This window comes from Marmota monax, unplaced genomic scaffold, assembly GCF_021218885.2.
Source record: "Marmota monax isolate L192 unplaced genomic scaffold, Marmota_monax_Labrador192_F-V1.1 WCK01_AAM20220418_F8-fsc00024, whole genome shotgun sequence".
In the NCBI taxonomy this organism is placed as follows: Eukaryota; Metazoa; Chordata; class Mammalia; order Rodentia; family Sciuridae; genus Marmota; species Marmota monax.
Window position 1 is genome coordinate 28,467,784 of NW_026695224.1, and position 13,289 is coordinate 28,481,072.

Consider the following 13,289-nt stretch of genomic DNA (forward strand, 5'->3'; position numbering starts at 1 on the left):
GATTTTAAGTCCTCAGGTGCCCAGTGTTAATATCTGTGGTAGATGTCAGCAGAGTCACCAAGTCTTGCCTCTCCCCCTACAGCAGCACCCTTGCATCATGAAGTGGCAGATCTTCCTCTCCAGAGACAAGCCCCTGAAAGTCCACATGCCTGCGAGCCTGGCTTTGACCACTCGGGCAGCTGTAAACCTGAGGTGAGCAGAGGCTTGCAGAGCGCCTCGGTGTTGGCCCTGGCCTGTGTGTCGTGCTGGGAGTGAAGGCGCCTGCTCTGGCCTTCTGGGTGAGGGGAGCCATGTGGCCACACTGCCCAGCCACGAGCCAGCCAGGCCCTGGGAGCAGAGCGGACAGCAGGCACCTGCCTAGCTGAGCCCAGCTTAGATTGCTGACCCACACAGTCTTGGGCTAAAAATAAGCAGCTCGTGTTCTTACCCCTGATTTGGGGGATAATTTGTCACACACAAAATTCACCTGGGCACTACCCATGGATGAGGCTGTCAGCCAGGTGTTGAGAAGGTGTGTGTGAGCTGTTTTTTGTTTTTCTCCCCCTTTGTCAAGGCTGCAGACCTGGCTTGTGGGAGAGGTCAAGAAGTCCGGGATTTGGGGTGGCCCCTGCTGATGCTCTTGCAAGGGAAGGAGCAACTTTCCAGGGAGGAAGTAGAGGATCTTAAATATCTTGACCTGGCCAAGGAGGGTCAGGAGGCGGGTCGAAGGGCCACCAGAGGGTGGTAAAGGCCATGGCCCAGAGGAGACCTTCCTTAAGGCCCCTTGTCAAGAAAAGATGCATTTCTCCCTAAGCCAGTGGCTTTCTTTGAAATCTGAACCTCCTGTCTGGGAGTCTTTCCTCTGGTCCTTCGGGCCACATGGGAGCTCCGAAGCAAGTGTTTAGCATCCTTCTCCAGGAAGGTCACAGTGCCTCTCTGGGAGCTAATTTCACATTTTGGTTTTTGTTTTACTTCTTCGTCTCTTTCTTTTGATCCCCTTTCCTCTCATTCTTTCCTTCCTGTCTTCCTCAGTCAAGTTCAGCAGGTGTTTGTGAGTGCCAGCTGCAGCGCCCCCTCCTTCTTAACAAGGCAGGGGGAGTGTCAGAACTAAAGCCAGATACACCTTGAATCCTCCGGCTCTGGGGAGGGAGAGGGGTGCGGGCAACTTCCTGGGTTGCCCCCTGCCCTCCCCATCCTGGACTGGCTTCCTTTTGTTCACTCCTCAGAGGCAGCAGGTGGAGCAGGCAGATCTCAGACAGAGTCAGTGGTTCTAGGTTGGAATTCCGGCTTCATCGCTGCATCCTTTTCCTCTTGCTGCTATGACAAATGACCCAACGCCTATGGCTTAAAACAGCACACGTCCATTATGCTGTGGTGATCACAAGTACAAACGGGGTCCCCCTGGGGCTTAGTGTCAGGAGGAAGGTTTCATCTGAAGGTTTCCTGGCTCTTCTTGGCTTCTAGAGGCCACCTGCTGGCTGTGTTACTGCTGTTGACTGGTGCTTCCCCAATGTTGAAGAATAACACCAGAGAGCACACCGAGGCAAGGTCAGAGTGGAAATTAGAAGTTTATTAAAGGACAGCAGAAAAGACTTCTCCTGGAGGAAGAAGGGGACCCAAGAGGTGGAATCCGTGGAAGTGCGGTTGTCTCCCCTTTTTATAGTTTTGGTGATGGAATGTAAGGGGGAAGGGTTAGGACACAGGTGGGCCAAAAGAGGAAGGACTTAATTATCACTTTTTGGGATGGGCTTATCACTTCTCTGGGATGGGCTATCTCCAAATCTGTTGGGGGATGTTTCCTGGGTTCCATTAACATTTCTTTGGGGTGGACTTTGGCCTAGGGCCTTTCTGGGATTTCTTTAACATTCCATGAGTTGTCCTGCGTTTCTAGAATCATTGTCAGCATGGCCTTCATTTTAGATTTTACTCCATATTAGACCCGATTTACCTAACTACACTGACTACCTAACTTTAAATCTGGCTTCAGCTGGGCTGGTGGCCCCCTGCCCCCTCCTTGGGGACAGCAATATGTCACCATGTGTCCTTTACTGACACTTCTGTGCTGTCCCACCACCTTCTAATCTGACCTTCCTCCTCTCCTGGGGAAGGACCGGGTGATTCCACTGGGCTCATCTGAATGATGCTGAACATAACCGCATCTGCAGAGTACCCGCCGCCAGGCCAGGGCTCAGGACCTCGGCTGCTGGGACAGGACTGTAGACACGCCTGGTTCTGTGCCCCACATCAGTCACTCTAGGCTTCAGGTTCCCCCATCCAGAGAGCTGGAGGAATAACACCCACAGGCTGTTGGGGGAGTAGAAAGCACCAGCTCTGTCTGGAGGGTCGCTTGGTGACCCCTGGGTCTGTCCTGGGCCCACCCTTCAGGACTGCTCTGGGCAAGACCGTCACCTTCCCCACCCAGCGTTCCCTGGGCAGATAGTTACACCTGGGCTCTTGTCCTGTCTGCCTCGGCTGCTTCGCAAAACCCCACGCCCTGGTCTATGCTCTGTCTGCCCGTCTCAGGACCCAGGGGCACACTGGGGCACACTCCCTGTCTGCTGAGGGTCCTCTTTCTGCTCTAGATGGCTGCCTCCTTGCATCCTCCTGTGGCAGAAAGCGAGAGGCTCTGGTCTCTTTCTCATTTTAAGAGGATACTGACCCCATCTTAGGACTCTGTCCCTCATGATCTCATCCAAACCTCGTCACTCTCAAAGGTCCAACTTGCAAACAGCAGCACGTGTGTGTGTGTGTGGGGGGTCAGGGCTCCAGCATATGAATTGGAGTGGGGCACATTCTTGTGTAATAGTGGTCTATTTAGAGATTCAGAAACAGCCAGTGTACTGGGCAAAGCAGGGGAGAGCCCTGGGCTTCCTTGTTTGGGCCCCAAACAAGCTGTGCCATCTTGGGGTTGTTGCCTTACCCCTCTCATCTCCCATAGCCTCTTCTGTGAGACAGGCACAAAGCATCCTCATTGTAAGGATGGTTCTGAGGACAGAAAAAGCCAGCTGTGCCAGATCCCTGGCCAGTGGAGTGCTCCCAGGCAGCAGGGGGCCCATGGCCTCTTGTCCCCAGCAGGAAGGAGCTTCCTAGTCAACAGATTGAGGAATCTTAGTGACATCAAAGCAGGTGCTTCCTCCTCCCTGAATTCCTGCCAGGTAGGTGGAGATATGCAGTTAATTGAGCACGATGGAGGACCTGGAGCTCTCTGATTGCTTTCTGTGCATTATCTTATTCATCAATCAGAGGAGGGCATGGCTGTCATCAGTTTACAGTTGAGGGAATTGGAGATCAAAGGGTTACATCCCTGTGACTGGTAGTGGTGGGAGCAGCCCTATTGATAACAATCAGAGTGGTAATTAAAATGGTAGCAACCACCAGAGTTGTCATGGCAGAAACCCACATCGACTGTGTGCTTCCCATGTGTTAGGCTCTGGGCTGGAGCTGTGCCTTCCTTGTTTGCTCCCACACTACCCCCAGGAGGCAGGTACTCTCCTCACCCCCAGGGTCAGATGAAGAAACGGAGGCTCAGATTGGTCCAGTGATGATCGCAAGGCCCACCAGGCCAGCAGAGCCTTTCCTGTTCCACTCCCTAGGAGCAGGGCTTGTTTTGTTCTGGAAGGTCCCTGGGCTCACACCTGCCTTCTGCCCTCCCAGGCTGGTATATATTTGTGCCCTTGGCTGCATAATGAGGGCAAAAGGAGAACTGGCCAAGGGGACACCCACCTGGACCTCTGCCTTTGTGTTTTAGGGAAAAGGAAGGTTTTCCTCCTGCAGCTGTGCTGGTGGAGGCCCTAGCGGTGTGGTCTCTACGAGGCCCATTACCAGGCTGGAGTGACAGAGTGTGGCGAGTCTGCAGCTCGGCCCGTGTCTAATGGGACAGAAACGAGCACCCCACTGCCCTTGCTCTCCATGGCTCGCCCGGGCGCTGCGAGGTTTATTAATCTTAGCGTATAATGGAAAATGTGTTGCCACGTTAAACCCAGAGCCTCTGCTCACTACTCGGTGATTGAAGGCGGCAGGAGTCTTTGTCTTATTTACTCACAGTGCCTGGAGAGACGTGTGGGCAGAACCACGCCATCCCAAAAAGCTGGGCGGAATTCAGAAGAGCACATTAAGGCACATGGCCAGATGGCTCCAAAGTATGCCACTTTCACCAAAAATCATCCTCGGGCCCCCTTCTGAAGAACAGGGGCTGTGCGTGCTGATGGCCTTGATGAGGACTGTGAGTTTAGAAAATGGACAGGGTGGGGCTGAGGATGGGGGCAGGTGGCTCCTGCTTGTCACTACGTGGTCCCTCTCAGCGCCTGCAAGGAGGAAGGCCATCCACAGCAAGGAACCATGGCCATGCTGGCCATTCAGAAGGGGCCAACTTACTGCTTTCCAATTTTTGTATTAAAATACAAAAAAAAAAAAGGCTTCCAACTTCTTAAGGGCCCTCGGCAGCCTGCTGTTGGTTAGATGCCACTGTGTGAACGCTGGTGCCTGCAAAGTGTGTTCCCTGGTTGTTCTCTGCTGGGTGGTGTAACTTCAGGGCCATCGGTCCTGATGTTGATGGCTGATGATCCCAGTGCTGTCGTCTGCACACTCAAGGCCTCATTATCCACACTCCCATTAGCCACATAAACAGACGAATGACATCCTCAGATTTCCTCAGTGTGTGTGGCATTCACCAGGTTCAGTGAGACTGGCATTGGCTGTTACCCTCTGAGGCTGGTGGGATGGTGAGGACATCGCCATGAGGCAGGAGTCACGGGACAGGCCACTCTGTCCAAGGATTGCTCAGATTTGCAAACTATGGCTTGGAATTTCAGGAGATCTGGGGACCCTTTAAAAATAAAGAGAAGAAATGGCCAGGCACGGTGGCTCTCACCTGTAACCCCAGGGGCTGGGGAAGCTGAGGCAGGAGGATGGTGAGTTCAAAGCCAACTTCAGCAAAAGCAAAGCACTAAGCAACTCAGATCCTGTCTCTAAATAAAATACAAAACAGGGCTGGGGATGTGGCTCAGTGGTCAAGTGCCCCTGACTTCAATCTCTGGTACCAAAAAAAAAAAAGAAGAAGAAGAAATGTCACTTTCTTTAGTGCAGATGTAGTTTCCCATGGAGAAGAGAGGGACATGAAGAAGGGCTTCTTACTCTCCCAGTGTTGTGGTTGAATCGAGCTTGTGTTTGCACTGGGCTGAAGCGTTGTTTTCCAGACAAAACATCCTTTTTCACATGATTGTTGAAATGGCCCACCTACATTTGAGTGTGTTTACAGTTTTACCCTTTTTTGACACTTGCCTCTGAGGGTCTTGTATCCTCACGTATGGTTACCTTTCAGGGAATAAAATGAAGAAAAAATGTTGAACGTTAACGATTCCTAACTGCAAGTTCCTCAGCTCCGCTTTGTACATATATGATTAGGAAGCAATTTGCATGAAATTTACACCTTTTCAAATTTTGAAAATTGCCTTGTTGAAAAGGAAGCGCTGCACTCCTCAATCCCACACTGATTAATCACAGTTATAGAGTAGACATAACATTTTTATTAAACTCTCAGTGAGCAGGAAAATTAGCACTTCCTGCAGTAACGATACTAATTTCATTAGTGAACGTTTTCATTTATAAAGTGCTTCTTCCTTATCTTGAACCTTTTATCCTTTACTTATTGACCAAAGAGAGGGCATCTCTTTGGAAGCTGTAATAAACCATATTCGTAGCACACTGTGACCTCATTGACGAGCCCCCACTTCTAGCTGGTCATCTTCCTTGATCATAAATATCCATGGCTACCTCTTGTCACATGGTGCTCGGAGCTTCCTCTTTGAATTTCAAATGCGATAAGAAATGGTTTCCATCCTTAAGAGCTTGCAGCGAATGGTTATTGGCATGATTAAAACTCTAAAACCATCAAGTGGATATAACGATAAAGAAAACACAGTGTTTTGTTGATTTATGTTCATATAATCTCTTTATTGAATGCTCAGGATAAAGAAGGAACAGATGATAATCCAGGAAAGACTCGTGCTCCTCTTTGCCTCTTTAGAAATCAATCGGTGCAGGCCAACCCCAGGGGATACTAGTGAGACTAGGGCTTCAGGGGTCTGTGACCGGTTCTTATTCATGTATCAGCTTGCACATAAAAATCCTGGTTCCATCGCCAAGCCCTTTGGAAACCAGTGGCAGATGAACTAAGACAAGGCTTTTTTATTCACCACGCTCCTGCAAGAAGCCAGGTGCAGCAGCAGCAGCAGCACAGGCTTTGGTGTTCCAGGTAAACTAGACCTGCTGGGCGTCTCCTCCCCAGAGTTTACCTCCCAGCAGGGGAGCCAGGCAGGTCCAGGCACAAGCCAGTGACTCCATCAAATATATCCCGTGGCAATGCATTTTCAGAAGCAAGGTTGCTGGTTGGCAAGTTGCTGCAGGAGACAGGAGGGGCTGCGACCGTGAGGCTTTGGAGGTGAGCAGAGTGAGGCCAGGAGCCCAGTGGGGAGTGTCAGGCAGGAGGACCAGAAGGCACAGAGACACCCTGCCCAGGCGAGGGTCATTCTTGTGGAGAGATTGTGTTGACCAGAGGGCCTGTTCCTGTGCCCTGTGATTTTTAAATTTAGAATTGAGGTCTGCGTGTGCGGGGAAATATTGATCCTTTCTTTGTGTCTGTGAAGAGAGCTGCATATATTCAGAGTTTAAGATAAATGTACATTCTAATCGTTAGCAATGCGGATAAACTTTTCTTCATGTCAGTGTTTGTGTGTGGATTATTTGATATTTTGTATGCCAGTTGTGGGTTAGGAAGGTAAAGGACTTGCTCAAGGTCATGCATGACACCTGTGGATGTGAGAGCCAACATTAATCATAAATGACTTTGTGAGATCTCTTCTGTATGTATATATACACATATATATACATGTATATTACATACACATATCTGCATATATGTACACACACTATAGATTATGTCTTAATACATATTCTTTACTGCATTCTGGGTTAACTTCACCAGTAACTTCTCATTGGCACCTGTTTTCTTTCACCAACTTGCAATGCAGATAGGGCAGATGCCTGCCTTAGGGTTCCGGGGGTCCTACAGAGAATATCACAGGATTGAAAACAAGCCCAAATTCCCCAGCAGAAGGCACTGCCATGGCAACCACAATGAGAAACGACTTCCTACTCTCTAGACAGGAGGCATTAGATAGCCAGGCAGTAGCAAGCTTGGGCAAGGATGTGGAGAAGTGGGGCATCTTACATCTCCCTTGGGTGTGTGAGCAGGTGCAGCCATTCTGGAGAAGGCTTCGGGGTTCCAGCTAAACTAGTGCTTAATGACTGCTACAGTTTCATTTCTGCAACGTGCATTCAAGAAACTATGGAGGTTAGGAAAAGTTCTAGGATGTTCTGGGGCAGTCTTTGTGATAACAAGGTGCAGAGAACTCCCTAAAGCCCATCCCAGTCCTGTGGGGGGTCAGGTGGGGGGTGGTCAGGTGGTGGGGGTTCCAATGGTGGGTATTCATATGATGGAATTCTAGAGAGCCATGCAAATGGAGGGACCGCAGACATGTGTCAGCATGAAGGAACCTCCCAGTCATAACACAGGATTCAAATGGTGGTCACACAGAGGAACATAGACAGGCAATCTACAGGAACCTCACAACGTAAGCAGAGCTGAACATACCATTTGAGGACCCAAGGGTAGATGATAAAATTAAAAAGAAGAGTGAGTAATGTGTCACAGGACCATGAGCTAGAGCTTCCCACGTGCTGGGAGCCCAGGAGAATGGTGGGGGACACACGGGAGGTGCTCCTCAAACTGAGCGAGGGGTCCATAGGTGTATTCATTATTATTTTACATGTGTATACATTACATATGTGAACTCTTGCTATATGTGGCACATCTGATTACCTTTAAGAATTGGTTTCCAAGATTAAAAGTTTTGGAAATGTTCTAGCACCTTGAAGCTGAATTAGGTATTGGATGCTTTGACATTTTGGTCTTTTCTCCTTACCCAAAACCCACTGTGAGCTCTCGCTTGATGAAACACAGGGCACGGGTGGTATTGCCCTGAGCTTCACATTCTTCCACATGCCTGTCCGCCCCGCCCGTCGGGTGCGTCTTCCTAGACACAGTCATTGCCTTCTGCCTCCTGCTCAGGAGCGTCCGCAGCTCCCTGTGGACGCCAGGTTGAGGCTACCCTGCTGGCTCCTCATTCCTTGTCCCGTTCTACCTTTTGTCCCACTCAATAGTTCATCCTTTCTGTACATTTTTTTTCTGGTTTTGCAGTGTTATGGGTTGAACTAAAGGGAGCTCTACCCCTGAACCACCTCCCCAGTCCCTTTTATTTTACTTTTTTGAGACAGGGTCTGGCTGCATTGCTGAAGCTGGCTTCCGACTTGTGATCCTCTTGCCTCAGCCTTGAAAGTTGCTGGAATTACAGGCAAGCACCACTGTGCCTGGCTTCAGTATAGTTTTTAATGTGTAGTTCTGTGGGCACCTCAGATGGGTGGTGAGGACACAGTATGAGCCTCAAACCCATGGCTTTCTTCATGCTTCCTGTCTCCCCCACCCCCCTGTGCCATCTGCTCATTCTTGATCTCTACTTGTGCACTCTTCAAGTTCTCTACTTGTGTACCATTACCATTCTTGTGACCCAGATTAGCACACACTTCACAGCTTCGTGGACACACATTATTTCTCGCGAGGTGGTAGTCAGACATTGGGCAGGCTGGGTTCTGATCTGGTCACTGGACTAGGGAGAAATCTGCTTCCCAGATCACTCAGATGATGAGCAGAGGCAACTGGCTTGCAGCCCTTTTACTGAGGGCCCCAGCTCCTTGCTGACTTCTGGCTGCTGCCTGGAGGCAGCCCTCAGCTCCTGTAAGTCATCGTCCATGCTTTATCACGTTGGCTTTCCCAGCGTGGCAGCTCCGTCAAGGAGAGCCAGCAAGGACAGTCCCTGCAGCAAGTCTGCTGGCACAGGGATCGGACATAGGTAGTATTCAGGGAGGTGACAGTTATCACCTTCTGTTGGATGACAGCAAGTCAGAAGACCTTTCCACATTCAAAGGGAGAGAATTACACAAGGTGTGAATACCCCAAGGTGAGGGCTGTGGGGGCCACCCTAGAGTCTGTGTGGCACAACTGGGGGTGTCTTCCCTTTGCTGACAGTTACCACTCCTGAAGATTCTGAAACCCAGATCCCATCTCAAGCAATTCTGTAACTACTGTCTCCCTAGAAGGAGCACAAGATCCTCGAGTCTTGTGACTACAAGATCTGCCTTCAGAAACTGGACGGGACTCCTTAATGTCCGAATAATATGCCATTGTGTGTGGGGACCACAATTTCTTCCTCCATCCCTGAACTTGGAGGACTCTGCTAAGAGAACTAAGTCATGCAGAGAGAGGCTGAGATACTGTGTGATCACACCAAGACGTGGCATCTGAAAAAGTCAAACTCAGAAGCGAAGAGTAGAATAGTGGGTGCCAGGGATTGTGGGGTGCCAAAGGTGGGGAGGTGTTGAGCAAAGGATGTGAACGTTCAGTTATCTGATGAACAAGTCCTGGGGATCTAATATACAGCACAGGGGGTGATGGAAGTGTCAATTAATTTGATTGTTACACATTACACAACACACCCATATGTCAAATCAACACTGTTCTAAGCCCAAGATACATTCAATCTTGATTTGGCAATGAAGTGTGTATGTGCGCGCGCGTGTGTGTGTGTGTGTGTGTGCACGTGCATGCGTGTGTGTTGGTGGTGATGCTGCTGATGCAGTTTGAACCCAGGGCCTTGAGCATTCCAGGCAAGGGTGCATCCCTCCTCAGCCTGTAAGTACATTTTTTTTTTTTAAAGCTGCTATCTGAAGCCTTCAAATGTAAGTGGAAGACTTTGCCGGGTTAGCTGTGGCCCCACAGGCTTTCTCAGCTGGAATGAGGAGTCTCCTGGAGGCTAATCCCACTTTGGAGGCCAGGGGCAGAACATAAATCAAAGCTGGCTGGCTTGTTTCTGTTTTCCCAAATAGAGTTCTTGGGGACTGAAGACCAGGCTCCCTGGCGGTGTCCATCTGAGGCACTTAGGAAACAGTTGTTCAGAGGACAAGGGGCTGCAGTAGACGCGTGGCCACATTGTCAGTTGCACGGGGGAAGTTGCTGATCTTCATCATCCAGTCCTCCTAGGCTGGGATTTCCCCGGATGCTGCGGAAAACAGGAGGATTTCTGCATCGACGGCAAACCCCAAATGGCCTGGTTTTACCCCATCCTACAAACCCGTGGCTTCAGCTTTGCATGGAACTGGAGTGTTTGTGTCTCCATTGCCTCTCTTAAGCCACACATTTGGCCAAATATTTAGTAAGCACCTACTGTGTGCTTGGTACTGCTGAAGACCCTGGCACGGATCTGAAAGCATAAGCTAAAGAGTGGATAGCACAGCCGTAAAGCCACTCTCTGGTCTGGACTATTTTAACACCATCAAGAAAAATTTCATCAAATCAAATCACAACAACTCCCTTCACTTCCAGTCCCATATGGTGAGGTTCTCAACTCGCGGTGCCTCTCTGTGCTCACAAATTGAAAATGCCTAGATAAATACAGCGAGGGGGCATTTCCAAACATGTAAAAAAATCAATTTTCATAAGGTTACATCTTTTTACCTTTTATATAAAACATGCTGTATTAAAAGAGAGATTAAATTTTACTCTGTGGAGTAAAATGCAAACACAAAATTATTTTTTCATTTTTCAGAGCATGGACTGGATTATCATTTATTTATGAGGCTTTTTTTAATCTAGAATATATGGAAATCTTTTCTTGAAGCACAATATAATATTGAATTGGGAATGTTGTCTGACAGTTTCCTTCTTAGAGTTGCATAGAATGATTCTCCTGTATGAATTTTTTAAAGAAACTTCAATATTCTCTGCATTTGAAAGGGAAGAAGTTATCATAATCTTGAGGAATCTCTTAAATGGCCTGCCTTCTGTGTTTCACCAACTTTTCTGCAACAGATGAGTTGCAGAAAGTGAGAAACCTCCATGGTTTTCCAAAACTTGCCAAATATCCCCTTCATTTGGTCAAAATTTAGACCCGGGAACCAAGGCTCACCTCCCAGAAGACATTGCCTGGTGGACACTGAGCTGTGATGTGGTTTCTGTCTGTTTATTTCACATTTTTCTCCTCCTTTGGAGGCACTGGGCTTGGAAGAGTGTTAGTGTCCCTCATTCTAGAATCTTCTGAGGCAGATACTTTTCCATTTCCGTCCCTTGAAATGTAGGTGGTGATACCTGCACCATTCAAGCAGGGGCCACCTAGAAGTGCTGACTCGGGCTGGCCCTGGGTTCCCTGGAACACCACAAAAACAACCCAGTAGCTGACTTGGCATCTTAATCCTGTCCTGGTGGTACCCCCAGGTTAGCTCCCCTACCTGCCCCACAGACAGCCATCTGTGCACGTCTTTACTGCTTGGCGGTTGCTCCTTGCAGTTCACCCTGCTGTGAGAACCCACAGAGCGGCCATCGGTCGGCAGGTCGCCTGTGGTGGCCTCGCTTCACCTGCCTCGTTTGGAGCTAGCTAAGACCGAAGGAGCACTGGGGAGTAAGGACACATTCCTGCCATGATGCAGACAGGCCGTGCCTGCATCCTTTAAGGGCTAGATGCAGGCTGAGCATGCCCCACACTCTCAATGGCCAAAAGTGGTTCATGGCTAAACTCGACTTCCGCTGGGGAATTGTGCACCTTCCAAGGAGGCAAGAGGATAGGAAGAGTGTTTGCTGAATGGCTTACTTTTTAGTCTTTTGGATTTGAGGAAGAGGTGGTGTGTGTGTGTGTGTGTGTGTGTGAGTGAACGTGTACCTAAATCTTGTTCAAATTTTAGTCTCCTTCAGAATCAAACCTCCAGCATTTGTCCCCTAAGTCCTATCCCTGCAGCCCTGAGTAAAGGGAGGCCTGACACCTGGTTCTTCATTTGACTGGCTTGCTTTTCACCCAACCCTGAGTTCACCCAGAAGCAAGTTTATGCAGCGCTGGGTGTGATTCTCCATGTTGGAGGTGAATAGCTAGCAGTCAAGGCCCTGCCTCTTCTATCTCCCAGCTGTGTAACCTTGGACAATTTACTTAATCTCTTTGAGTTTTGGTTACTAAACCATTTAACAGAACATAATTATAGCCATGTCCATCCTTTGCACCTTTATTAAGATGTTTTGATGGTTTCCAAATGGTGAGTGCTGGTGCTCCCTTTGACCCTAGCACCCTAGCAGCCTTGGGGAACCTAGCATGTTGAGACTTCCTTGCTAGGGAATTCACTGATGTGACTCAGTTTCACACATGCACTGGTGAGCTCTTTGAGGCTTTGTGCGGTTGGTAATTCAGTTTCGTGACTTGACTTTGACAGAATGTATTCAAATATGGTTTTTTTTTTTTATCAAACAGCCCCTTAAGACCACAGTTCTTCCAAACAACCAAGACTTATTAATTAGTACTTTCACAAGAACATTTGTCATGTGGGTCCAATTCCAAAGGGGGAAAAAACCCACATCCTTTTGTTCTTGTAGATGTTTTATAGCAATTAGAGCAACGTCATTTGACCACTTGCTTCAGAAAGTACCTAGATGATGTCTGATCTCAATGTAAGATAATATGCACTGATGAAGTTCTTGATGATGCTTTTTTGCCTTTTTGACAATTAAAAATAACATTTTAAAAAATTGTGGGATTTTGAGGGGGAGGTTGGTACTATGGGTTAAACCCCAGAGCACTTTACCATGGAGACACATTCCTGGTCCTTTTTATATTTTAATTTTGAGATAGGGTCTCACTGAGTTGCTTAGGGCCTTGCTAAGTTGCTGAGGCTGGCCTTGAACTTGGGATCCTCTTACCTGGGCCTCCTGAATTGTCAGATGACAGGTGTGCACTACTGTGCCCAGCAACAATTAAAAACAATCTCTACAGTTAGTCTCTTGATATTCAAATTTTATATTTATATGTTATAAATAGGTAAGAATAACTTGTTATGCGTAACATGTCTTATAGATACACCCACTCCTCAATTTTACTAAGATGCATAGACACAGAGAGGTAGTTGTCATGAGCTGTGTGAAAGAAATTCGTTTGCAGCTATAGGTCATTCGGGAGGCGATCAATAGGATGCATCGACATCATAAGTTACTGAAAGCGAACGGCGCCTCCAGCTCTCTTCGAACATGGTGTTCTGTGTGGCTTTCAGCCCTGCGCTCCTGGCGCCTGGAACGGGGGCAGCCTGCTGCAGGTTTGCTGGTGAGGCAACATAAATACACCCTGAGTGAATATCCTTGCCATGCTGTTGGAGCTTTGTTGGTTGTT

General features: G+C 48.5%; 1 protein-coding gene across 2 annotated transcripts in view; it reads left to right on the forward strand.

The window, feature by feature from the left end:
- Window positions 1–13,289, forward strand: part of Wwox (WW domain containing oxidoreductase) — a 563,473-nt gene that overhangs the window by 364,787 nt on the left and 185,397 nt on the right. Inside the window, exon 9 of one of the 2 annotated variants that reach the window (XM_046435187.2) lies at window positions 83–7,427. The exons of the other annotated variant lie outside the window; for it this stretch is intronic. Within the exon in view, the coding sequence (XP_046291143.2) occupies window positions 83–196 (114 nt within the window). The 3' untranslated portion in view covers window positions 197–7,427. Of the gene's footprint in view, window positions 1–82; window positions 7,428–13,289 lie in introns of those variants that run through there. 2 annotated transcript variants of the gene reach the window in all.